We start from the raw sequence: 26,571 nt of genomic DNA, 5'->3' as shown, positions 1-26,571 counted from the left end.
AAGACATTCCAGAAAAAAAAATTTGGGGGAACGGGCCTCGTTTGGGAGCTAGCGCTCCTCGAAGTTCCCATGTAAGTCCCATATAAGAACACCTTTAAGTGGTGTGTGTGGATTTTTTGAGTGTGAAAATTTGAAAACATTTTTTTAATGTTGGGCAATAGGAAAAATTAAATTTGGTGTATGGTTGGGCAGCTGGAAAAATTTGGTCACTTTCGGTGTATGGTTGGGCAGCTGGAAAAATTTGATCACTTTCGGTGTATGGTTGGGCAACTGGAAAAATTTGATCACTTTCGGTGTATGGTTGGGCAGCTGGAAAAATTTGATCACTTTTGGTGTATGTTGGGCAGCGGGAAAAATTTGGTCACTTTTGGTGTATGTTGGGCAGCGGGAAAAATTTGGTCACTTTCGGTGAATGTTGGGCAGCGGGAAAAATGTTGTCACTTTTGGTGTATGTTGGGCAGCGGGAAAAATGTGATCACTTTTGGTGTATGTTGGGCAACGGGACGTATATACAGTTTTTTTTTTATTTATTTATTTATTTATTTCGTCAATGGCATCCGCCCCCTGACTACTTGCATTTTTAATTTTACAATAAAAGAACAGAAAAAGATTATACATGTCAAGTTGAATGATAAAAAATAGAACAAAAACATAAATAAAAACATTCACCAACGTCACATAGGAGTGAGTCACGTCTCGTTTGACCAATAACCAGAAAGTCGTCAATAGATCGTTTTCTGAGCCACCTGGAAATGAACGGTTAGTGGTTAGCGGGAGAATTGACATATATATAGCTATATTGACCTATATATAGCTATATTGACCTATATATAACTATATTTACCTATATATAGCTATATTTACCTATATATAGCTATATTTACCTATATATAGCTATATTTACCTATATATAGCTATATTTACCTATATATAGCTATATTTACCTATATATAGCTATATTTACCTATATATAGCTATATTGACCTATATATAGCTATATTGACCTATATATAGCTATGTTGACCTATATATAGCTATGTTGACCTATATATAGTTAGTATATAGCTATATTGACCTATATGTAGCTATATTGACCTATATTAACCTATATATAGCTATATTGACCTATATATAGTTACTATATAGCAATATTGACCTATATATGGTTAGTATATGACTATATTGACCTATATATAGATATGTTGACCTATATAGTTAGTATATAGCTACATTGACCTATATATAGTTAGTATATAGCTACATTGACATATATAGTTACATTGACCTATATATAGTTAGTATATAGCTATATTGACCTATATATAGTTAGTAGATGACTATAGTGACCTATATATAGCTATATTGACCTATATATAGCTATGTTGACCTATATATAGCTATGTTGACCTATATATAGTTAATATATAGCTATATTGACCTATATGTAGCTATATTGACCTATATTAACCTATATATAGCTATATTGACCTATATATAGTTAATATATAGCAATATTGACCTATATATGGTTAGTATATGACTATATTGACCTATATATAGATATGTTGACCTATATAGTTAGTATATAGCTACATTGACCTATATATAGTTAGTATATAGCTACATTGACATATATAGTTACATTGACCTATATATAGTTAGTATATAGCTATATTGACCTATATATAGTTAGTAGATGACTATATTGACCTATATAGTTAGTATATAGCTAAAATTTTAATTTTTTTTTAATTTTTAAAATTTTTCAAAATTTTAAAAAATTTTCAAAATTTTCAAAAAATTTCAAAAAATTCAAAACTTGTCAAAACTTTTCAAAAATTTCAAAAATGTTCAAAATTTTCAAATTTATCAAATTTTTTAAATTTATCAAATTTTTCAAATTTTTCAATCTACTAATTCTTCCAAAAGAACTGATATCAGTCAAAAACACTCAAAAGAGTAAAAGTGACGCAAGTCCCTGTGCATACTTCCAAAACAACTGATATCGCTGGAGGTGACGCATTCTCCGCTTGTACGCAAAAACTGTAACAGCAAAAATTTGACCAAAGAAATTCTAGAAACAAAATTTTACCAAAAAAAATGTTGAGGAAAGTACTTTTAAGATTTTTTTTAAAATAGGCAAGAATACGTCCTAATACGTCCGAATCATCTGCCACTTTGTGACGCAAAATTTTTTTTGGTAAAATTTTGTTTCTAGAATTTCTTTGGTCAAATTTTTGCTGTTACAGTTTTTGCGTACAAGCGGAGAATGCGTAACCTCCAGCGATTATTAATTCTTTTGTCAATAAAAACCTTAAATTAGACCACACCGATCTTACGATTTTCTTAAGAAATGTGCAACTTTGTACTGAGATGGTGCACTTGTTTCATTTTATTGTTTTATCAAATAAGTAAACATAATAATCGCATTATTTTCATGAAAAAATTAATCTTTAGGCTCTAAAGATTAATTATAACGTTAATTTGCGTATTTTCATTTGTAATTATTTTCCAAAACTGATAAATAATGTAGCTGGTCAGGTACACCTGCACGGTCAGCTATACCCTCGCTTACCTTACACGCGAAAATGTGTAATTTTGGCGAAATGTCGATTTCCACATTTGTTAACTCGTCATTTGTTACACATTTCGCCATAGAGCGACCTAAATCGTCTAGGATCGAGTGGCACCCTTGTACACTATCGATCAGAGACTAAAAACGAACAATATGTACCGGAGAGTGCCCCAAACTTTAATTTTTCCATCCAAAAATGAACCCCCGACCCACAGAGCTCGTCTGTGGTCTGTAAGTTTGAATTTGTAGGTTTTCAGTCCTTGGAAACGATCTTTGGTGTAATCTGCATGCATTTGTGATAAATTAACCGAAATTAGTTCGTGATTTTGAATAACGTTATTCGAGTAAACGAATTCATTTCGGTTCCTGAATAACGTTATTCGATTAATCGAATCGATTTCGTTTTCCGAAAAACGTTATTCTAGTAACAGAAATCATTTCGGCTATAACGTTATTGATGCCTGCTATTTTGAATAGGATTGATAAAATTGTGATATTAAAGGTTGATATGGCCATAGAATATGCATTATTTGCTTATTGCTAAAAAAGAAAAACGAAAAATTGATCTCAATCATTCACAATGAGCTTTGAATTTTACAAACAGTAAATGATGAAAATGTCAACAGTCAACAGTCTTATCATCATATTTTAAAGCACCGACTCATACACGAACAATTTTATCGTTATCTGTCATATCAATCCTAATCCAAATCCAACTGAAAATGTCTTTGGAAGATTTTTTTTATTTCTGTAACGTAGTCGTGTTGCTATTTTAATTCAATCTAACATATTATATATATAGACGCAGTACAGGTTACATTATATCCAATTTTTGAATTAAGTTCTCTACTCAATCACTTGTCCACTCTCCACGTCCAATTAAGTACATATTCTTTTGAATGAAACTGATTTATTAGTGGTCAGTTGCGGTGTTTCTTTGAATGATTTATTTGTTGTGAAAAGTGTTTAAGATCGACTTACTACGAACGTAATCATCAGTCATATCACATATTTCGTTATCAACGGACGCTTTTGGCTAGAACATTCAAAATTCAATTCAATTAAATTTTCTTTTAAAAAATGGATCCACGAGAAGTTGAAATGATTTCCATCGTAAATATGCAAGAAGTCCCAGAGGAAATAAAAAAAGAGATTCAGGACATCGAAAGTGGTGTTAAATTGCCTCCGAGTGAATTAAAAAAATTGAAAATCATCGAAGATGCAGTGGTTCAAGAACCGGAAGATGAAGAGGTAGACGAGCTATTGCAACCGGGGAAGAAAATCAAACCAGATGTCACGGAATCGGAAGCAATTAAATTGGCTGAGCGACTATACGGTATTGTGACAAAGGATATTGTCGAATTGAATTCGTATGATGATCGCAATTTTCTGATACATTCCGATAGGTCAGTATGAATCTAAATCTAATTCAAATCAAATATTTATTGAATCATATGACAAAACAACAGTCCATTTGCTTCGCTGCTATTCCAATATTTTTCTTCAGTCGACAAACTTAATTCCGAACCGTATGCAAGTTCTTAACTTTGGTGTTGTGACAGAGCTTATTTAGTGCGTTAAAGTATCGAAGAATAAAACCGACAAAAAAGTACCGACATTAATGTGGAAGTTCACACACCGGTTAATGGAGATAATACGTATACGTATAAGAAATGCGATAAGAACGTCATAGTCATTGTCTTATTATCAAACGAAATGCAAAACAACATTTAGCATTTTGTATTGTCGGGTGAAGCGTTTCCATGAAATATTTAATAATCGTTGACAAAACAGATATTGCCAAAAAAACAAACTACGTCCAAGGGATAATCAGAAATCAGTGTCATATAAAATGAGATTATTTCGTCCCCAAGGTATCCTTAACGTTTATAACTTTATACAATTTTCAAGTTGTAACGTTATCGTTTTGTCTTTTCGTTACAAATTGTGACGCTACAAGCACATTACCATTTTATAACATCGCGACTCTATTTCTAAAAATCGTTAAGTACAGGTGTCGCCCTAAAGGTTACAAATCGTATGTGTGGAACATTCTTAGCGTTAGCCGCCCTACGCATCTCTGTAGCAACCAAACTACTTTATTTTTATTTTATTGTCGACGCTCGAGGTCATGAAGTAAGGGTCTGCCAAAACGGGCCCAAAATCGTTTTCTCGCGATTAGTCGAGTAAAACCATTTTGGAAAAAAAAACTTTTTTAGCTAGCCTTGTAGGCCTTGAAGAGTATACACAGTGTGTATTACACACTAACAGGTCCAACCCTTTGCAGTGAAACTTATCCAAGGATGTTTTTACATGTTATGGTACTACAGAGGCTAGGATCTCTCACCATACATACCATGTCTCGGACTTGTGTCACTGCAGCCGGTCAGGGACTTGGAAAAATCACCCATTTTTTCACCTAAAATGATTGATATCACCAACAGGTTAACATGGACCTGGTGGTGTGTATGCTCAAAATGAGAAAACGATTTTGGGCCCCTTTTGGCAGACCCTTACTTCCTGACTTCGAGCGTCGACAACAAAATATATGACACCAAACGTAGTACCACGTTTTACTCGCAACAGTTCAGCGAATCGAATGAGCTATAAGTCAATAATATCCGTGACCCCTTGTACCAAAGTTGTTCGATGTTTTGGCGATATAGCTCTTAAGGTGGTGAAAGAATCAAGTAGCCTTTGGAATTTACATGTAGATTACAGCGTAGTCAGTCAAAGTGTAGAATAGTGTTTGTAGAATACTTACTTACTTAGGCGGGCATTACAACCTACTATTGGTTTTGGCCTCTTCCAGCAATCTTCTCCAATCGGAACTATTCCGCGCCAACGTTCTCCAGTCACTCACTCTTAGTACTTTCAGATCGGACTCAATTGCATCTTTCCATCTCGCTCTCGGTCTTCCTGGTCTGCGGCTTCCATCGGGATTTGTATTTAGCAGTTTCAGTAGTACACGTTCCTCATTCATGACCGAGCCATCTTAATCGATTGATTTTGATGAATTTGACTATATCGGGCTCCTTGTAAAGCTGATACAGCTCATGGTTGTATCTTCTTCTCCAGTTGCCGTTCACATTGACACCTCCAAAAATTGATCGAAGAATTCTCCTTTCAAAAACCAAAAGTGTCTGTTCGTCACTTTGTGTCATGCACCAAGCTTCCGATCCATATGCTACAACTGGTCGAATCAGCGATCTGTACAATTTGCACTTAAGGTTACGGTTGAGTGTTTTTGACAGGATGAGTTTTTGAAGACTGTAGTAACTCCTGTTACCAAGCGTTACCCTTCTACGTATTTCCTCTCCGACGCTATTATCACTATTGACCAGCGACCCAAGGTAAATAAAGCTGTCGACAGTCTTGAAGTGTTTTCCATTCACCTTCAGCGTATGGTCCGTTGTTTGTAGAATACAAAGATAAATACCCAAGTAGCATTTGATAACCGCGGTTATAAACGTTACTAATTCGTTGCCAACTTTTTCGTTCTACAACAGTTATGTAACGAATAAGTTGTATTCAGTTTAACTTATTCGTTATATAACCGTTACACAACTAATTGGTAATCAACCAATTTTAAACGAATTAGTTGCAAAACGGTTATTTGACCAATGAGTGAACCGATAATATTTGTTGAAAACTTTTTCGTCCAGAAACCGTCATACAACCAAAAAGTTCGAGTCATTACTTTAACTAATTCGTCGTAAAACGGTCATGGAACTTAATAGAAATGTTCATTATCCGTCAGTACGAATCAAGACGCCATGATGGAAAGTTCGATTTTTTGTAGATTTTACATCTACTTTTTTCATGTTTCAGTAGTTCGGTTTGAAAATGTGTGTGAAAGTGTGAAAATTGTCGGCATCATCGTAATGGAAAACCTGCTATTTCAGTGTAACTAATAAATTTTGAAAAATTTTCTTTATGCCAATTTGTAAATCAACATTTTATTCATCGACTTCACTATTTTTGTCTGCCGCTGTTGTCGAAGTTAGGTTTCTTATGTATTGTTAGGTTTCTTTAGGAGTTAGGATAGGAGTTAGGACCGGCAACAGCTGCTAACAAAAAAGTGAAATTGATGGATTAAATTTTGTTTAATTGGCGACACAAGAGAGAGCAATTTTAATTGTCAATTATGTTACGTGTATTGCAGTTGTACGGAATATATCTCAAGTATTTTGCTTGTATTTTATAATAACCATGACACAAACATTTTAACTTTGCGAACTGCGCAGTACTTACATATTTTGAGTGCATTAACTATGTGATTTGCGAATATCGAAAAGAAAGAAAAAATTGAACACCAAAAAAACTCTTGGAAATGTGGCTTCAAGAACAAATATGATGATTAACGAAAAAGTTGTAAAACGGCAGTACAACGGTCTGATGACTGATTGGTTAGAAAATATTGAATTTTCAATTGTGACTTATAAGTTATTCGACGGTTATAAAACCGTTTAACAACTTTTAACCAATTTGCTGTATAACCGTTGTGCAACGAATTCGTTATAACATTTTTGTAACTTTTGCAACTGGGCAAATACCGTTGTACAACCGTTATTACAACGTTGCAGCAACGTTGCGACAACTAATTAGTTATCTTCTAATTTTTACAACCGCGGTTAAATAACGGTTGTACAACCGAATTTTAACCGTTGAATGCTACTTGGGTAATGTGTGAATTTGACACAGAGAGCTGAGAATTGGTTGCTAGAGAGAGTATTGTCCTACTTGACTTTCGCTGATCATTATGAGCTGAAGTTTGACGCCAGCATAATGATTAGTCCCGATATACCAAGTGCAGTATGTCGATTTCGTTTCTATTTTCGGATAGAAAATCTTTAATAAACTGGACATAATTCAAATCCTTCATAATCCTTTGAAGTCTAAGCTTCCCTTCTGTACAACGTAACCATTAACAATTTCCAAAATTTATCAACAGAAACATCAAAAATCCAATTATCCCAAATTACTGGGAACCTGGCTACGTCCTCAAAGTTCAAAACACTTTGGACTCGAAGAAGAAATCGTTTGTCGATGGCCAAACGCAATTGATGCTGTTCTTGTCCCAGCAAAACATTAAGTGCACCAAGCCGGTGATGAACATATTCGGAAAGCACTTTTCGACCGAGAAAATCGGCGAATCATCCCATGTGGTACGGCTGTTGGAATACCAGCCGGGAACGGTATTTGCAGCAGTGCCACAAACGAACAACATGTACTATCAAGTGGGCCAATTTGTCGCCCGTCTGGACAATGCGTTGAAATATTTCCAACATGATGCGTATAAACGACACAGATCGATGTGGATGTTGGATTCTGTACCGAAATTAAGCGATTTCTTGAGCGCTGTTAAGGACGAAGAGAAGAGAGGCATTGTCGAGGATGTTTTGGTTGCCTTCGAAAAGAATGTTTTGGCCAACATTGATACGTTCGCCAAAGGCATAATTCATGGTGACTTCAATGAGGTAATTGATATTAACCTGTCACACACGGCTATTCATCTGTTGTCGATAACGACAACAAAAATAATAACAAGCTTTGGGTAATATGGTCCTTTGTATACAGTAAAATTCATGTTAAATAATTGAAGTGCAAGATTTGAAATCAGCAGATTAAAAGCTTGCCGTCTGTAATAGGTAAAGCCTAGATTTACTGCGGAAAATCAACGGCGTTTTTTCTGTTTGTTTTGCAGCAAAATATTTTGGTTAGCAAAATTTCCGGTGGTGACGGATATAAGGTGTCCGGAGTTATTGGTAAAGTGAAGTGCTTAGCGAACTAAAATTTCGTTCAATTCTAACGTTTTATTGGCTCGTTCTACAGATTTTGGTGACACATGCTTGTCTTACTACGTCTTCGAATTAGCCATAGCCATGGCCTATATGATGATTCAGAGCAGAGAACTTTCGACCGGAGGCCTAGTCATTGCAGGCTACGGTATGATCAGAAACATCCCAGACCATGAACGAAAAGTATTAAAGGTTTGCATGGTGCTCGGTAGAGTTAATGATCCAGTTCATACCTTCAAAATTTTCCGTTTAAGGTATGTGTAGCAGCACGGCTATGTCAAAGCCTTGTTCTCGGTGCCTATTCACACAGCCTGGATCCAGAAAACAGTTACCTTTTGACCACACAGGAACCAGGTTGGGACTTATTACAACGCCTTTGGGCTGAACCGGATAACAAAATTGAAGAACTGTGGACTAAGACTGCCGATGGTTATCTGACGCAGAGCACAAAGTGATTTGTTTGTCATTTCTGTAAATGAGAATTTAGTGACCTTTTTAGGTGTTCTTTCAAAAGAATTCTATAAACGAGAAGCAGGGTCTAATCGATCGTTTTAAAGCTTGAATTTGTTGTTGTTTTTCATTGTTTTTAATAATAAATTTTTAGATCAATCAAAATCTTGATCCATCTTCGGATTGTACCTTTTTCTCCCTTAAAGCATGAAGGTCCTTGTGACTTTACTTACAAAATAACTGATACCGCTTTATGATGACGAATTTGAAGTCTGAACCCAAAACATAGATCAGCCGAAGTAGAAATCAGTAAAATTGAATGTTTAAATCATCCTACAGTCATAACATCTCGACGGAATTTTATTTACACAGACGACTAAACTAAACTAGCCGGACTAGTGCACCACAAATCTACATTCTGAACTAGTTTCAATTTCATCAAAATCTATCGAAACGTTTAGAAGTTGCTGGATCATGTCCGGAGCGATAGCGGAGGACTTGACGCAGTCTAACTTCCAAAAAAAGAACGAAGAAATTTTTTTGAGACGCGGCAACTATATATAGGCGAGAATTTAAGTTTCTTTCCTTTAACCTGTATCACCACAAATCCTACTCTATCTTATTCGCGCTTCAAATACGAGCAAAACGAGCTATCACTCGACTATGTAACTTTAAAATTGCCGGAGATACATCGTTTTGAAGTTGGTCATTTTGATAGAAAATGCACCAAATTAACGTTTTCCAAACAATCAAAATCTTTCAACTTACTCTGTATGTTTCTATCTGTCTATCTGTCTATCTATCGACGGTCGATCTCGGAAACTAGTCAGCCAATCTCCATGAAATTTTGCAGGAACCTCAGGGTGGGCATAAAAATGAAAATGTGATACGCCATTACCCCAGGAAAAACCAGAATTTTGTTTTATTGGCCTCGAAGTGGTTTCTGAGTGTGGTTTTCGAGGGTCGGGAACACGTTTTCAGCTGTAGCTTAGCTGAATTGAAACCTACAGAGGCGTGTGAATTTTTTCATATTGAAATTTTCGAGAAATGCGACATGGGCACACATTAGGTCTCTCGACGTCGACTTAGTGTGTACCTTCTGACAAATTTGGTGTATTTTGAATGGCCACATGGTAAGCTATCGAGAAATGACAAAAAGAGATCGGAACCTTTGCGTGGACGTCCAGTGCAACTCCCCAAAGTTCGCCGGGGACACCGAGTAATAAGTTTTATCTGAAAAGTATCAAACAAATCTGAAATAACGAAACTTTTTTTTGCATTATCTTGAAGCCCTTGTTACTCCGAACATTTCCACATAATAATTTTTTGGGTACTGGTCGTCACCGATAAGGACTCGCTCTCAGAATATACGCTATGAATCTGATCTTTGACCAGCACTGCCTGGGCACAGTAGGTGTCGATACACGGGAAAAGTTGAAAAGTGTTTTCTCGTGATGATTTTACACTAATATAAACTAAGATGTCCTAACATCACTCTTCATCATCAGTCCAAAATAATTTTTTTTCTAAAAACCTGGTTTGCAAGCGATTTTGGCTGTTTTTCATATACTTCGTCCCTGAGCGACCCCTAAATCGATTCGGATCGAGTCGGTCCCATAGACACTTTTTATCAGGGGACCATATAGAATGATTTTCTGCCCTACGCCCCAAACATTTTGGCAGTTTAATTTTTCCATACAATTTTGGACACCTCTAGAGTTGACGCTTTCAGCTTCAAAAATTAAATTTTACACCCAATTTTAGTTCAAAAAAGCTGGCTTAGTTTTTCTCATCATCTGCCAAATAATTTTTACCAAAAAAAATTTGACTGGAAACAACCAAAATTTTACCAAAAAAATCTGCGTCGCATGTGGCAGATACATTTTCTTGCTGGTCGGTTCCTGAACATTTGCCACTTTGCGACGCAGATTTTTTTGTTAAAATTTTGGTTGTTTCCAGTCAAATTTTTTTTGGTAAAAATTATTTGGCAGATGATGAGAAAAACTAAGCCAGCTTGTTTGAACTAAAATTGGGTGTAAAATTTAATTTTTGCGTAACGAAGCTGAAAGCGTCAACTCTAGCGATATCATTCATTTTAGAAATTGTACTTCAAAGACTGCGTTACACTTTTCTCGAAGAGATTTTTGTTGGGATCCCACCTTTCATAGAAACTAGCTACCTAAACTGAACAAGAACGTAGAAATTTTACTTCATCTCAAAATACGAAATTTAATTTATTTTGGCTTGGTAATCTATTATTGTCCCACAGATCAACTGTACTAGCTTGACACTAAAACAAGAGCGTGTCACAACTAAAACTGTGCTAAATATCCGAAGTAAAACACTCTATATTTACAACGTGTTGTACGTATCCGATATTCTGATATAGAGAAATTCACCACAACTACACCTCAAACTTGGGTTGAGTGTGATTTTGTGCATTTGCATTTCCTTCTCCTTTCAGTGTTTACGAACCCGAGTGATTTTTTTTCGAAATTGAGACCGTTTTTGAGACCGTTTTATTTGTATGGTGACTGGTCTCTTTTCGAGCCTTTGATACAATTGAGACCGAATGAATTCATCCGATTTTTCATCGGAGTTCATCCAAGACTGTTGAGTGGTCTCACTTTTTTCGAAAAGGAATAAATGTCGTTTCAGGAAATTTGTATTATGTCTTCTGTCTAGGATGTGTTTGTCGTTGGTATGTTAAATCAGTGTCACGAATCTTTTTGGATCTGATGTTCTAAAGAACTCATGAGTGGACACATAGATCTGTACACTAAATTGTACAAAGCTTATTGTATTGCACATCCTAGCAAAATTTGTGAATGTTTTTTTTTTGTAAATAAATTTTTTAATTTCAATCACATGACCAGCCCATCTTGCAAACACTTCAAAAAGGATTCTTGTTTGTTTGGTGCTCAAATTCCAGTGCAGCAACGAACCTGACCAGTGTAGGCGATATTTCGTGGTCATGTTTAGTAATTTGCTTGTACAGAGATGTGGCGGCACCTATTGTTCTCGTTTTAAGTAGTTCGCGCAAGATAGTGACCTAAAATGTATATTAAAGGATTGGACTACCTACCTTGAAGTTGTTCTTGGCTTCTGTCCACCACCAAGTATTTGGTAAAAACGACTGATTCCTTTCAAAGCGCTATTCTGTAGCTTCGAATAGAACAACGGAAACAGCGGGCGAAATGTATTAAAATGAAACAAACCATCGAACCTTATTATGGTCATCATCTTTTAATTTACATGAAATAAAACGCCTAAAGTTCCATGGTTTACGATTGTACAAATATACAAAGTTTAACTGTCCCAATAACTCACTTCAGCGCGCAGTGTGTGAGTGCACAGCGCACACACACACATACACACCTTAGACGAAAGAAAATCGACTACTTTGACGGAAATGGTATAACCAAATGAGAAACAAAACCGAAAATTGAGTAAAAAGAAAACAAAATCCACGAGAAAATTTTCAAATTTTAAAACAATTATCATCAAAGTGGTTGAGCCTCTTTTGTCGAAAATAGAAACAATTCACGAAATTCAATTTTGCTTTGAGCGAATAAAAAAAAAACAAAAAATTTTTCTTCTTTTTTTTTGATTGAAATTTTTTGTCAAATCCTAACGTCTCGAACGTTTCGACGAGCGTGATTTACTCGGTGCCTTTGGTAATTGTGTCGATGTGACACGTCGGGTGGGTCTTTTCTTCGACCGGAAAACAATCGTCGTGTGATCGGTATTTGAAATGGTTGCCGACTGTGAGGCAGGAGAATACGGCGTTTCGCGGTATTGATGGTCCCAAGGTAACGAAAATTCGGCCGATTGCGGAACATGTATCGGTTCACCGAATGCAACCACAGGCAATTCGTCCGCAACGTGGACATACTTGACGTTCTCCGGAGACGGATAAAAAGACGTCATACTTTCGGCCGTTTGTTCGTTGCTCTCAACGGGTTTACAGTGACGCCGCTTCAATCGCTCTATGTTCCGTATCTCTCTAATCCGTTGAACGTCCCATTTTTTACGCTTCTTTTCGGCATGTTCCAGTCTAGCATGCCGTTTGATAAACACATCGTCGCTCAAATCTTCCATTCCCTCGCTACTGTATGCTCCGTTGCTCGTTTCGCGGATGCACCAACGTGGAATTTCCAAATTGATTTCGTCCCCATTCAATCCCTCCTCACCACAATCCGATATCTGTTTGTTCACTAACACCTCAATTTCGTCCATTTGCCACTCGCGCGTGTGATACAATTCGGTCGTCATCATAACACTATTTCGATTGCACTGTGATGCTGGCCGTGATGTTGACTGTACTGGCGATGGTGCAGGTAATGGCCGAGATAGTGATTGGACTGGTGCCGGTGTTGGTGGGTTCGATGGCGCGGTGATTTTCTTTTGTGTTTTCGTTTTGTCCTCTCTAGAATGTCTCGACGCATTGTCGTCCGATTTTGTTTTGGATGACTTATGATCTGGAAAATAGAAATCGGAGATGTTTATGCGAGAACCGACACTAATGTCTACAGTGACCAAGAAAATGAAAATCAAAACTCAATGGAATCTCGACATTAAATTTGGTTCATAGTAACTGTTGAGTCTTACCGACGAGTATTTTATCTCGTCATACGGTTGCAACTGAACTCATAATGTGAACATAACGTTTCCAGCCGTTCAATATCCACCATGGAACGATTTGTAAGACAATACGAATGTTAAGACCGAACCAAATTTAAATTGAAAATTCGGATAATTTCGACACTCAAACCATTGTTCAGGCCTTCGCACCCAACATTTACTCACCTTTTTTACCATTTTTCCGATGATTCTTTCTACTGCTCTCCGGTTTATTAACATTTGAAGGGTTTGACTTAGCCGATACAACACCGTCCGTTGTTTTACAGGTTTCGTTATGTGCTCGCTGCGAATTTATCATCGATTTTTCCACACAATTTGACAGATTCGGATGCAATTGCGAATGTGTCGGCGATAATTTTTCGTACTTAATTTTTACGGGACTGTCTTTCTTCTCTGACTTGATTGCTAGCTCTTCAACATCACCAACAATTACGCGCTGCAATACAATTTTACTGATCGGTTTGCCGTCCGACGTTCCGATTATGCTGCCATTCTTAGTCGAATTTTTATTGTTGTTATTGGTGGTGGTGGTGATATCGGCTACAAATGCATTACTGTCACGACCGGTATTGGGTATGTTAGAGGAACTGTTATCAGTGTGGGAATCAGCTGTTGGATTGTCGATATCAAATCCGAGCACATCTTCCAGAGCATTCAATTTTAATGTACACTTGTTCAGCAATGTGGACGACATCTTCTTCAACATATCTTGTTTAGCATTCATTTCCGGCAAATCAGCCATCAACTGTTCAACAATCGGTTGATGCGATTCGTCCTTCTTACTGTTTGACTTATTACGACGTTCCGATTTTTCGAGCTTTGCTTTCAGCAGATCGTTTTCCTTTTTCAAAACCATTAATAGTTTGTCTTTGGAAATGAGTTGATCGCTCTGATCTTGAATTAAATCCAAATGCAAATTGATGGTTGACTTGAGTTGTTTGATTTCCTTCAAAACCGATCCCATGTCCATGTCATTGGATGATGTTTTTGAACGGACATAGTTTCCCGAATCATTGGTATTTGTATGGCAATATAAATGATCTAAATTATTGTACCCGGATCGACGATTCACTTTTTTATTTGTATCCATTTTGACATATTGTTCATTTGTTTTTGTTTAGTTAAATTCACACAAATCCACTCGCACTTTTTCGAAAATCAACACCAAACAATGAAAAAAAACTTACAATTTAACAAAATGTACGAGACAATCGAATAAACATTCACGTTTCTTGGATGATGTGTGCTACATCGTTATGTTGCAATTGATTTGTACACTGAATTTGGGCAATTTCTTTCTGAAATTTAATGTCTTTTCACTTTCAGCGTGCTTTATTTATTAAAATTTTCTGAATTTCGACGAAATAAATTTGACAGCAAGAAAATGTATCTATTGTGTTGGCCCCACTGGCATATGAGGCATATGAGTTCAAAAATTTCGATTTAGTTCACTTCTGATAATTGGTTCACTTTGCTCAACGGCTTCATCATGAAATTGAAAGAAATATGTTGACAAGTACCTACCTCAAGGCAAGATATAATAAACTGGTCTTCGGTCTAATCACTCACATCATAACATGTTGAAAGAGAAGCAAATACTTACAAATACCCCAAGAAAAGTTATATAATTAAATGGTCTTCAGTTTTCTGCTCGGATCATATCACTCTTACGGGGTTTGGTTGGGTTTTGAAATTAAGTTTGACATTTGACATCTTAATACATACAGCTAAACACAACGATACGAACTAATCTAACTGTGGATTTAGAGAGCGACGTATGGACGACGTATAATGCCAAAATTGACAGAATTCTTTTGTTGTGGTGTCAATTGTGACACTACATTGCCCATACGTCGCTCTTTAACTGGCCAGTAACGCGAAATTACGTTTCCCTTACTTTAGTTCTCTGGCAGTTGGAACATACTGAGACGAAACCACAAAAATAAAAACAAAGATCTTGTTGACATTTTCACCAATAGTCAGCAAATTTTCGTCAGCTGAATATTGCTCTGTTGTATAGTTCTGTTTTGGGTAAAACTTCAGGAAACAACCTTATTCAGCTATGAGATGGCGAGATGTATTATCACCCGGGGAATTATCCCCCGGGTGAAAAAAAAGTGGTCTCTGAGACCTATTTTAGACCGGTTCGCTTGTATGGTGTATGGCAGTGAGACTACGTATTTTTGACCTTTGAGACCGAAAATTCATCGAGATTGTTCATCGGAATTCATCCGAGAATGGTGAGACGTCTCATTCGAGAATGGTTTTGAATTTGCGATACGTCCTGAAACTAAGTGAGTGGTCTCGTTTTGGATTTGCTAGACCTGGTGAGACTGACTGAGTGGTCTCGTTTTGGATTTGCTAGACCTGGTGAGACTGACTGAGTGGTCTCTTTTTGGATTTGCTAGACCTGGTGAGACTGACTGAGTGGTCTCGTTTTGGATTTGCTAGACCTGGTGAGACTGACTGAGTGGTCTCATTGCGAATTGCTAGACAGGAAAAAAAAAAAGAATTTTTTTAGACTGTTTGCGACGTCTCCCATATTCGAGTTTTTTTAGACTGTTTGAAACGTCTCTCATATTCGAGCTTTTTTAGACTGTTTGAAACGTCTCTCATATTCGAGCTTTTTTAGACTGTTTGAGACGTCTCTCATGTTCGAGCTTTTTTAGACTGTTTGAGACGTCTCCCATATTCGAGTTTTTTTAGACTGTTTGAAACGTCTCTCATATTCGAGCTTCTTTTAGACTGTTTGAGACTTCTCTCATATTCGAGTTTTTTTTAGACTGTTTGAGACGTCTCTCATTTTTCGAGTTTTTTGTTCGTATACTTCTTTATTGAGTCAACAGATGGCCACCACTTTTCATTTTTTTATATAATTCGCTATTGTAAATGTAGAGAAGTGTTAGTAAATTTTAAGAATTTATGAATTTTATTTTTACCTTTTTTTTATTTCGTGATGTTTTTTCCGGTCACCCATCCAAGTACTAACCGCGACCAATGATGCTTAACTTTCCAGTGCGGACCGCCAACGACCTTACGCTTGCTGCTAAATCTGACATATGTACTGGTAGTTCTATTTTTGAACCGTTGTTACAAATGCTGAGACTGGATGAAAGGTCTCATTTTAGTTAGGTTTCCAGATCGCTTTAGACTAAGTGCGTAGTCTCATCGCTAATAAATATGGGTGGCCAGTGCGAGACCGGTTGAAACGTCTCTTTGGCAGAAAATATTGTTTCGGATTTTTGAGACCGGCGGAGACGTCTTTTTAGTAGAAAATATTATTTCGGTTTTTTGAGACCGGTTGAAACGTCTCTTTAGTAGAAAATATTATTTTGGATTTTTGAGACCGGTGGAGACGTCTCTTTAGTAGAAAATGTTATTTCGGATTTTTGAGACCGGTTGAAACGTCTCTTTGGCAGAAAATGTTTTTTTCACTTCTGAGACCGGTAGAGACGTCTCTTTGCTAGAATAATTTTTGTTGGACTTCTGAGACCGGTTGAGACGTCTCATTTTCAGAAAATATTTTTTTCCGTTCTGTGACCGGTGGAGACGTCTCTTTAGTAGAAAATGTTATTTCGGATTTTTGAGACCGGTTGAGACGTCTCATTTTCAGAAAATATTTTTTTCCGTTCTGAGACTGGTGGAGACGTCTCTTTAGTAGAAAATATTATTTCGGATTTTTGAGACCGGTTGAGACGTCTCTTTTTCAGAAAATGTTTTTTTCACTTCTGAGACCGGTAGAGACGTCTCTTTGCTAGAATAATTTTTGTTGGACTTCTGAGACCGGTTGAGACGTCTCATTTTCAGAAAATATTTTTTTCCATTCGGAGACCGGTGGAGACGTCTCTTTAGTAGAAAATGTTATTTCGGATTTTTGAGACCGGTTGAGACGTCTCATTTTCAGAAAATATTTTTTTCCGTTCTGAGACTGGTGGAGACGTCTCTTTAGTAGAAAATGTTATTTCGGATTTTTGAGACCGGTTGAGACGTCTCATTTTCAGAAAATATTTTTTTCCGTTCTGAGATTGGTGGAGACGTCTCTTTAGTAGAAAATGTTATTTCGGATTTTTGAGACCGGTTGAGACGTCTCATTTTCAGAAAATATTTTTTTCCGTTCTGAGACTGGTGGAGACCTCTCTTTTTGAATTTACAGTGGACTTCACGTGAAACTTTTTTCCATCATGAGACCACTCAGTCAGTCTAACTAGTTTGAAAAAAAAATTTCTTCCATTGTGAGACCACACGAAAAAGAGACGTCTCCATCGGTCTCGAAAAGTCCAACAAAAATTATTCGTCTCTCTACCGGTCTCAAAAACAGAAATAATATTTTCTACCAAAGAGACGTTTCAACCGGTCTCAAAAATCCGAAATAATATTTTCTGCCAAAGAGACGTTTCAACCGGTCTCAAAAATCCGAAATAATATTTTCTAGTAAAGAGACGTCTCTACCGGTCTCAGAAACGGAAAAAAATATTTTCTGAAAATGAGACGTCTCAACCGGTCCCAAACATCCGAAATAATATTTTCTGCCAAAGAGACGTTTCAACCGGTCTCAAAAATCCGAAATAATATTTTCTGCCAAAGAGACGTTTCAACCGGTCTCAAAAATCCGAAATAACATTTTCTACTAAAGAGACGTCTCCACCGGTCACAGAACGGAAAAAAATATTTTCTGAAAATGAGACGTCTCAACCGGTCTCAGAAGTCCAACAAAATTTTTCTAGTAAAGAGACGTCTCTACCGGTCTCAGAAACGGAAAAAAATATTTTCTGAAAATGACACGTCTCAACCGGTCTCAGAAGTACAACAAAAAATTTTCTAGTAAAGAGACGTCTCTACCGGTCTCAGAAATGGAAAAAAATATTTTCTGAAAATGAGACGTCTCAACCGGTCTCACAAGTTCAACAAAAATTATTCTAGCAAAGAGCTCTACCGGTCTCAGAAACGGAAAAAAATATTTTCTGAAAATGAGACGTCTCAACCGGTCTCACAAGTCCAACAAAAAACGAAATGAAAACATAACTGCAATGAGACCGTCCAGTCTCACAAGTCCAAAGAAATATTTTTTCCATCGTGAGACCACTCAGTCAGTCTCCGCAATTCAAAAAAATATTTTCTGCCACAGAGACCACTCATTCAGTCTCGCACTGTTCACAAATAAATGTTAGCAAAAAGACTATTCGTTCAGTCTCAAGCGATCTGTAGATATAACTGCTACGAGACCACTCATCCAGTCTCGTACAGATCACGCATAGATGTTAGCAAAGAGACTACTCGTTCCGTCTGAAGCGATCTGAAAACATATAAGCAATGAGACCACTCATTCAGCCTCACAAGGTCTGGCAGAGACATTTATCGAAAAGAGACTACTCGTTCAGCCTACAGCATTCTCATTCGTTCATCCAAAATGTATTTAGCACACAAAAAATATTTTGAGACCGAAATGAAAATTCCAGCAATTTTGAGACTGGAGTTAGACCGTTGAGAATACGTATTTCGTGGTCTCATGAGACCGACATTTTCACCCGGGCCCCCAGACTGGAATTATCACCCGGGGAAATAACACCCAGGCATTATCACCCAGATCTAAAGGAATTATCACCCGGGGAATTAACGCCCAGGCATTATCACCCAGATCATTTTGAATTATCACCCGGAGAATTAACACCCAGGCATTATCACCCAGCTATGTGAGAATGATTTCCCAGCAGTTTGTAGTTTAGAAATTATTACCAACTGAATTGGGAATTATCACCCGGGGAATTATCACCCGGGAATTAACGCCCAGATCAATAGGAATTATCACCCGGGGAATTAACGCCCAGGCATTATCACCCAGCTATCTGAGAAGTCATGCTTAATTAGTCTAGTTAATTGTGTATCGTCTGAGAGACAAGCACAATTAGGTAATAGTGCATCATCTTAGAGACATGCACATTTAGTCTAGTTATTTGTGCATCGTCCTAGAGACATGCACAATTAGTCTAGTTAATTGTGTATCGTCTTAGAGACATGCACACTTAGTCTAATTAATTGTACATCGCCTAAGATGCATGCACAATTAGTCTAGTTGATTGTGCATCGTCTTAGAGACATGCACAATTAGTCTAGTTAATTGTGCATCGTCTTAGAGACATTCACAATTAGTTTAGTTAATTGTGCATCGTCTTAGAGACATGCACAATTAGTCTAGTTAATTGTACAGCATCTTAGAGACATTCACAATTAGTCTGGTTCGTTGTGCATCGTCTCAGAGACATTCACAATTAGTCTAGTTGATTGTGCATCGTCTTAGAGACATTCACAATTAGTGCACGGTGCATAATTAACTAGACTAATTGTGCAATGTGCATTCATCTTAGACGATGCACAATTAACTAGACTAATTGTGCATGTCTCTAAGATGGTGTACAATTAACTAGACTAATTGTGCATGTCTCTAAGACGATGCACAATCAACTAGACTAATTGTGCATGCATCTTAGACGATGCACAATTAACTAGACTAATTGTGCATGTCTCTAAGTCGATGCACAATTAACTAGACTAATTGTGCATGTCTCTAAGACGATGCACAATTAACTAGACTAATTGTGCATGTCTCTAGGACGATGCACAATTAACTAGACTAATTGTGCATGTCTCTAAGACGGTGCACAATTAACTAGACTAATTGTGCATGTCTTAAGGACGATGCACAATTAACTAGACTAATTGTGAATGTCTCAAGGACGATGCACAATTAACTAGACTAATTGTGCATGTCTCTAAGATGATGTACAATTAACTAGACTAATTGTGCATGTCTCTAAGACGATGCACAATCAGCTAGACTAATTGTGCATGTCTCTAAGACGATGCACAATCAACTAGACTAATTGTGCATGTCTCTAAGACGATGCACAAATAACTACACTAATTGTGCATGTCTCTAGGACGATGCACAAATAACTACACTAATTGTGCATACATCTTAGGCGATGCACTATTACCTAATTGTGCATGTCTCTAAGACGATACACAATTAACTAGATTAATTAAGCATGACTTCTCAGATAGCTGGGTGATAATGCCTGGGCGGTAATTCCCCGGGTGATAATTCCTATTGATCTGAGTGATAATTCCCCGGGTGATAATTCCAATTTAATTTCAGTTTTTTCAGTCTGGGGGATAATTCCCCGGGTGATAATACGCGTCATCTATTCAGCTATGAGATCTGAAATATATAAATCCGCAGTGACACACAATGTTGTATACAATGTTGAGGTCACGCTGATCGCCATTTTATTAGATACGCTGGAACACACCTTTTCCATACAAACAAATTCTCCAAAATTGAATTTGTTTGGCGTGGTGAATTTTTTGTATGAAACGTGGTGTGTAACCCGCGTATCTGCATCTGCGTGACCCAAAGTATACAGCCTTGGTGACACACAGACCATAGTTTCAGGTGAATTTAGCTCCGTCATGTTCCACACATATTGATTCATTTGCGGCAAGTTATGTCTAGTGGTGAGTTTGTAAAAACTTGTACGGCGTTATGGTGTATGCAGATCGAATTCGTTTGCGTCAAGTTAGATTTCGTGGTGAATTGAAACGACTTAGCGCCGTCATGTTGCACAACTCTAAGTTCGCCCGGTTCGCCCACATTACGATAATGAATTCACCTGTTGGATCGAAAATAACCCTGAACCGCTGAGGGTTTGCATTACCTTCAGTGTTTTGTGTTTATATAGACTGTTATGATGAAACAGATGGGATTATATTCCGACAAGTTCTTTTTAACTTGCCTTGGGGGATATGTCAAAAAATTATATGTAAAAATGGAATGACAAGTACCCCAAGGTAAGTTATAATTAACTGGTCTACGGTTTACCAGCTTTGATCATAACATTCTATACTTTGATGAGAATAAGATTTTGCTTTTGTAGCTTTCAGGGGTTAACGGGGGAAACAAGTATGCGTCGCTCTTTGCCCTTTCAGCTCCTATTATGCACCAGTCAGATTTTTTTCTTGTTGAAGTATCAGATGTTCAGCTAACAAGGTGTTTATATGGCCAGAATATGACGTCATTTTTTAAAAGTTTTATCGCTTGGCAGACATTGGACCGATTGAAATACTAATTACCAAATCCGCAGAGTTGAAATTCAATGATTTCTCAGTTGACTTGAATATATGTTCAATTGTTGATATCAATAAGACATCCGTTCCAAACTCAAACATTCTTGTCTGGTGCTGTGTGGTAATTCTTATGAAATATGCGGTTGGACAAAGTAACATTTCCGCATATCAATTAAAAATTTCATAAAAACATGCTTTGCGATCTAACAAACCAAATATCTCGATTCTTTATGGCCATTTTTTCATAATAAGCTTTTAACATCAGTCATAAAAAACATGACATGCCATGGCACATGTTACATTAAGAATGGTGAAATTCAGACACATTTAGAGCAAACGACCATTGATCGCAAACTATAAAGTGTGCACAATTGATCAGTAATTGTTAAAGGTGGTAAAAGTACTTTTCACAACATTAATATTACTATCAGAAATACACTCTACTCTGCACAGGTTTCATTGTAAGAATTTTTTTTGAAATACGAGTGTGGAGTTGATAATGGAAATTTAATGAAAATAACGCTAGAGGTAAGCTGCAACATGTTAGATGTGTCTACTATTTAAAGAAATACGAATAGCATTTGAAAAGAAAAGGCTGTGTGCAATATGACCACCACCATTAGGTGGTACGGTATTATTCGCATCAATAAGTTTTTAATGCCATAATCTGTGTGTTTAAAGGAGTGGCATTTGCACTGATTCATAGGTCATTGGTTTTTCAAAATTAAACGGTTTTAATTTCTCATACAATTTAGTTTACTTTCTGCCCTCAATAAGCCATAAGAAAATTGCGTTTTGTTTTGTTGACGATTGGTCGAACGACATAGTCAGAAAGTAGAACTTTTCTCACTTAAACTGTCATTTTTCCCGCCAGTTCAAAAATCCGGTACCTTACCTTTTGTGATTTAACGAATATATACGAATATAACGAATATAATCAGGACTTCAAGCACACATGTATATTTCTGAGGAACCATCAAACTTAAAAATGTCATTGACATATTTATGTCCAACGTAAAAATCGTTCACGGACATGTTTAATGAGGAACGCATTTATCAAGAAAATTGCGTCAGTCAATAAATTCTTGCCGCTGAAACAACTTTCGATTGCTAGGGTTGTCGAACCGATCCATTTCCACATTGGTAAAACTGTAAATGAGAGCCTAGATTGTAGTCCTTCACCTTATCCAATATAACACTGAGTTCGGTGACTGCTATAAGGAAAACGAATAACGTATTCGCCTAACGACATTTAATGTTGTCGTCGAACAGATCCGCATTGTGATTTGTGACCTTGAAAATGGGAAAATCATAATATCTTTGCGTGATCAGATCAAACAACAATCATATCAACATTTTGCAGAACATTCAATGTATTATGTTATGCACGGTGCACTGTACTCTTGTAAGGCCAATTTAAATAATAAAAAAAATTGAAACGTTAATTCTTCTGTATCTCAATCAAATGAAATAATTGTGGTCGAAAATATGGTTACAATTAAAAATGTTTTTTGTATAATGATCGCCACGTGAACAAGAAATGTTAAATTGAATAATTTGTCCATGAAAAAATTATAAATTATGAATTTCCCAGTAATCAACGTTTACAATCGAAATGACCAAAGTTTCAATCACACACATAAAATACGAACTCTCGACCAAACCAATACCAATTAGCACTTCGTTCTTTGATGTTAAATTATAATTATTTTGTTGTTGTTTCTAGCTTGGAGTACCTCGGTTAACCTATTTTAAATGTTTACTATTGTCGATAAACCAGATCAGTTAATTGAACAGCAGGAGATTTGTACAAAAATGATTTCAATAATTGAAGAAAAAAATAATTTGTTTGCACTAAATTGAATCTCGGTCGGTATGCTGCATTGCCAAAGTAGGTATATAGTACTGGTCTCAGTTTAGAAAACATTTTGTTAAACCAAAATGAGTAACTTACGTATTTGATTGCAACTTTTTATTTTGCCTTGAGTAGTTGCATCCCTCGCCTTCGACTCGCTCTACAAACGCCACACTTGGCAAAATAAAAAGTTCCAAAAAAGGACGTCACATTCAACAATTTCATGAAATGTCGATCTATGGAATACATGCTGCACGTACACTATATGCTACATGTATACTACGTTCATTGTTCTTTATGATTTTTAGAGACCTCTTACCTACCACGGCCCGCGAGTTTTTTTACTGTCTTCCTCTATGACCTTCAATAACATGGCTTGTCACGCTTGGCCTGACCACCTCAGCCACTAATGGAATGTGGCAGTTGGTCATCGGAAGTTTTTTTTTTGACCTAGTTGACCAGGACCGAATTTCAACCGGAACATGAACTAAGATTTCAGGATCGACCAAAACTTTATCTCAACCTGAAATTTGGAGTTTCACGTTCAACCCGAACCCGAACCCGAGTCACAAATATTCACGAAAAATTTGGGATTAGGGTTGAAAAATTTCTCGACGAAACAGTTGATTTCCCGATGTGCTTTATATTACCAATAAATATTTTCCCGTTTAAGAACCCCTACTATACCGACAACATGACCATATGCATAAAAATGAATTGTATCGTAGGTATTGCCGCGCAAGTTTTCATTCGTTAAATGTTACATAAACAATATCCATAATAACAACCTTGAGAGTTGTTACACTTTGTGTAATTAATCCGGTTCTTTTTATTTTTACATTTTTATTTTGTTATTAAAAATACTTTAAAAAAGAGGTTGTTGGATTCTATGCTTGCCTGAAATGTAAACGACAACGTTAATATTCATATCTAAAAGTTTATTTTAACGCAAATTAGATATGGTACAGAATGATTAGGTGCATATGGACATTCAGTGATTTTGTTGGATCAGCATTCTGATGTACATAAATTTTCCGCGTGTAATAAGATTGGGAAGAGGAAGACAGTTTGGTTAGTTGACTACTTATAGAGGTGGTAGAAATGTTTAATATTCGAGATCCTGCACACCGACTGATGAAATGTTTCGGGCAGCTTGCCTATTTATAATTCGATAATTTGGTGTAGTGGACTACCAAACTGGTAGTTGACTATCAAACTGTTAGTTGACTGTCAAACTGTTAGTTGACTGTCAAACTGGTAGTTGACTGTCAAACTGGTAGTTGACTGTCAAACTACTGGTAGTTGACTGTCAAACTGGTAGTTGACTGTCAAACTGCTGGTAGTTGACTGTCAAACTGGTAGTTGACTGTCAAACTACTGGTAGTTGACTGTCAAACTACTGGTAGTTGACTGTCAAACTGGTAGTTGACTGTCAAACTGGTAGTTGACTGTCAAACTGGTAGTCGACTATCAAACTGGTAGTTGACTACCAAACTGGTAGTTGACTACCAAACTGGTAGTTGACTATCAAACTGGTAGTTGACTATCAAACTGGTAGTTGACTACCAAACTGTTAGTTGACTACCAAACTGGTTTTTCAAGAAATTTGATAAATTTTAAGAGGTTCATGTTACCCGGCTCAAAAGCAATACATTTAAGCAGCACGTTATTAGCAATGAATGTACAAACCAGGTATGGTCTAGCCAAGCGACAAACCGGAGAAAATAACGATTTCATATAAACAAACTCACCTCTCAATGATTTTGATTGAAGGGTGAGTTTATTTATATGAAATCGCTATTTTCTCCGCTCCATACAAATTTTGACATTAAACCATACCTTGTGTATACATTCATTGCTTATTAGTGCCCACAAAATTGAAGCGGCAAAATATTAATAATTCAAAATCGGAAAATAAAAATATTTCTGATCGACTTTCTATGCCGTTCCAAGTTATCTAATCGAAAATATTGAAAATTACGTGAATTTATTATTATTTTATCGTGTAACTGTAATGAACAAATTCTTGTGATTTGACCACAGCAATATAAATCGACATTATTGTATGTTTGCATTACATTACAGAAAAATTTATGACCACAGCCTCTAAGGTATTAGTAAACGACCGACAAAACAATACACATTATACAAATTTCAAACCGAAATCGATTCTTATTACATTCCTATAATACAGTAGATACATACATTTAATAACAAACGAAATGAACGAATATTAATGTCGAACATAAAATCCTTTAAAGATTATGCTCGATATTAGCTTGTACGCCGAAACAGTGTGTCTTTAAAACAGAAATTTACATTCGAAAAAATCGCGTGTCACGATCACGAAACTGGAGTGCTTTCGGTTCTGATTTGAATACACAATTGTTACACTTCATTCGCTCTGATTAGGACACAATCACCAGCTCTTGAACCTATGGGGAATTTAAAAATTTCATTTATGTTACACAGTCATAATTACTGGTTACATTTCACAATACTTATACTGAGTGCGGATCGAAGCTATTAGCAATGGTAGTTGAAGAATCTACTACTTCTTCTGTTGTACGACATTGATAAGAAAAATCCTTTTTCGCATTAACGTTTTCTCACACTTTTTTTTTTAACTATATTTAAGACCTTATTAGCCAGTGTATGTCGGTTGTCTTCGTCGTAACTGTCGAATACAGATAATATTGCCTCCTGCGACAGGTTAATGACATAATTTACAAGTGAAAAGTTAAAAACCCTGTATGAGACAACAGAAAAATGAAAAATCTGTGGTGTCGTTCGGCAACACATTAGCGACGACATATAATTAAAAATAATAATAAATTCTGTACAATGCAGTTGGCATTCTCCATTCAACGGACAGCTCCAATTATTGTTACATATTCTGCAGTGAGGAAATTCGGTTTTGCTCGATCATTTAAATTGCCATTTAAATGCAACAAAATTATTATTTCAATTTCAATAAATTTTTATTTCAATTTCAATAAATTTTTATTTCATTTTTTATTTGCGTGGTAAATTTTGCTACATATTTTGCACACCGAAAATGATTTTGACCTTTCAATTTATATGTGAAAATCACCTACGGTTAATGTACCCTGGCATAATGGCAT

At 36.4% G+C, this 26,571-nt stretch overlaps 2 protein-coding genes across 2 annotated transcripts; one reads left to right on the top strand and one right to left on the bottom strand.

Moving 5' to 3' along the window:
* Positions 1–3,322: 3,322 nt before the first annotated feature.
* Positions 3,323–8,985, top strand: LOC119071503 (hydroxylysine kinase). Its single transcript, XM_037176361.1, has 5 exons — positions 3,323–3,981; positions 7,530–8,055; positions 8,283–8,343; positions 8,411–8,568; positions 8,631–8,985. The coding sequence occupies exons 1-5, from the start codon at positions 3,656–3,658 to the stop codon at positions 8,829–8,831; spliced, it is 1,272 nt and encodes a 423-aa protein (XP_037032256.1). The 5' UTR covers positions 3,323–3,655; the 3' UTR covers positions 8,832–8,985.
* A 3,064-nt stretch (positions 8,986–12,049) lies between these two features.
* On the bottom strand, positions 12,050–14,853 carry LOC119071501 (protein male-specific lethal-1-like). Its single transcript, XM_037176359.1, has 2 exons — positions 13,636–14,853; positions 12,050–13,307 (listed from the first exon to the last, which is right to left on the bottom strand). Exons 1-2 carry the CDS (start codon positions 14,558–14,560, stop codon positions 12,457–12,459), a joined length of 1,776 nt encoding a protein of 591 aa, XP_037032254.1. The 5' UTR covers positions 14,561–14,853; the 3' UTR covers positions 12,050–12,456.
* Between the last annotated feature and the right edge of the window lie 11,718 nt (positions 14,854–26,571).

The sequence above is a fragment of the Bradysia coprophila genome (genome assembly GCF_014529535.1).
Source record: "Bradysia coprophila strain Holo2 chromosome IV unlocalized genomic scaffold, BU_Bcop_v1 contig_5, whole genome shotgun sequence".
In the NCBI taxonomy this organism is placed as follows: domain Eukaryota; kingdom Metazoa; phylum Arthropoda; class Insecta; order Diptera; family Sciaridae; genus Bradysia; species Bradysia coprophila.
This window is presented reverse-complemented; position numbering and strand designations above follow the sequence as displayed.

What these genes read in the sequence shown, in the direction of transcription:
- LOC119071503 (XM_037176361.1), top strand. Translation starts at nt 3,656, where the DNA reads ATGGATCCACGAGAAGTTGAAATGATTTCCATCGTAAATATGCAAGAA. An exon ending in TTCATGGTGACTTCAATGAG is followed by an intron (nt 8,056 to 8,282) that starts GTAATTGATATT and finishes TTTGTTTTGCAG; the next exon opens with CAAAATATTTTGGTTAGCAA. An exon ending in ATGAACGAAAAGTATTAAAG is followed by an intron (nt 8,569 to 8,630) that starts GTTTGCATGGTG and finishes TTTCCGTTTAAG; the next exon opens with GTATGTGTAGCAGCACGGCT.
- LOC119071501 (XM_037176359.1), bottom strand. Translation starts at nt 14,560, where the DNA reads ATGGATACAAATAAAAAAGTGAATCGTCGATCCGGGTACAATAATTTA. An exon ending in TCGGAAAAATGGTAAAAAAG is followed by an intron (nt 13,308 to 13,635) that starts GTGAGTAAATGT and finishes TCTATTTTCCAG; the next exon opens with ATCATAAGTCATCCAAAACA.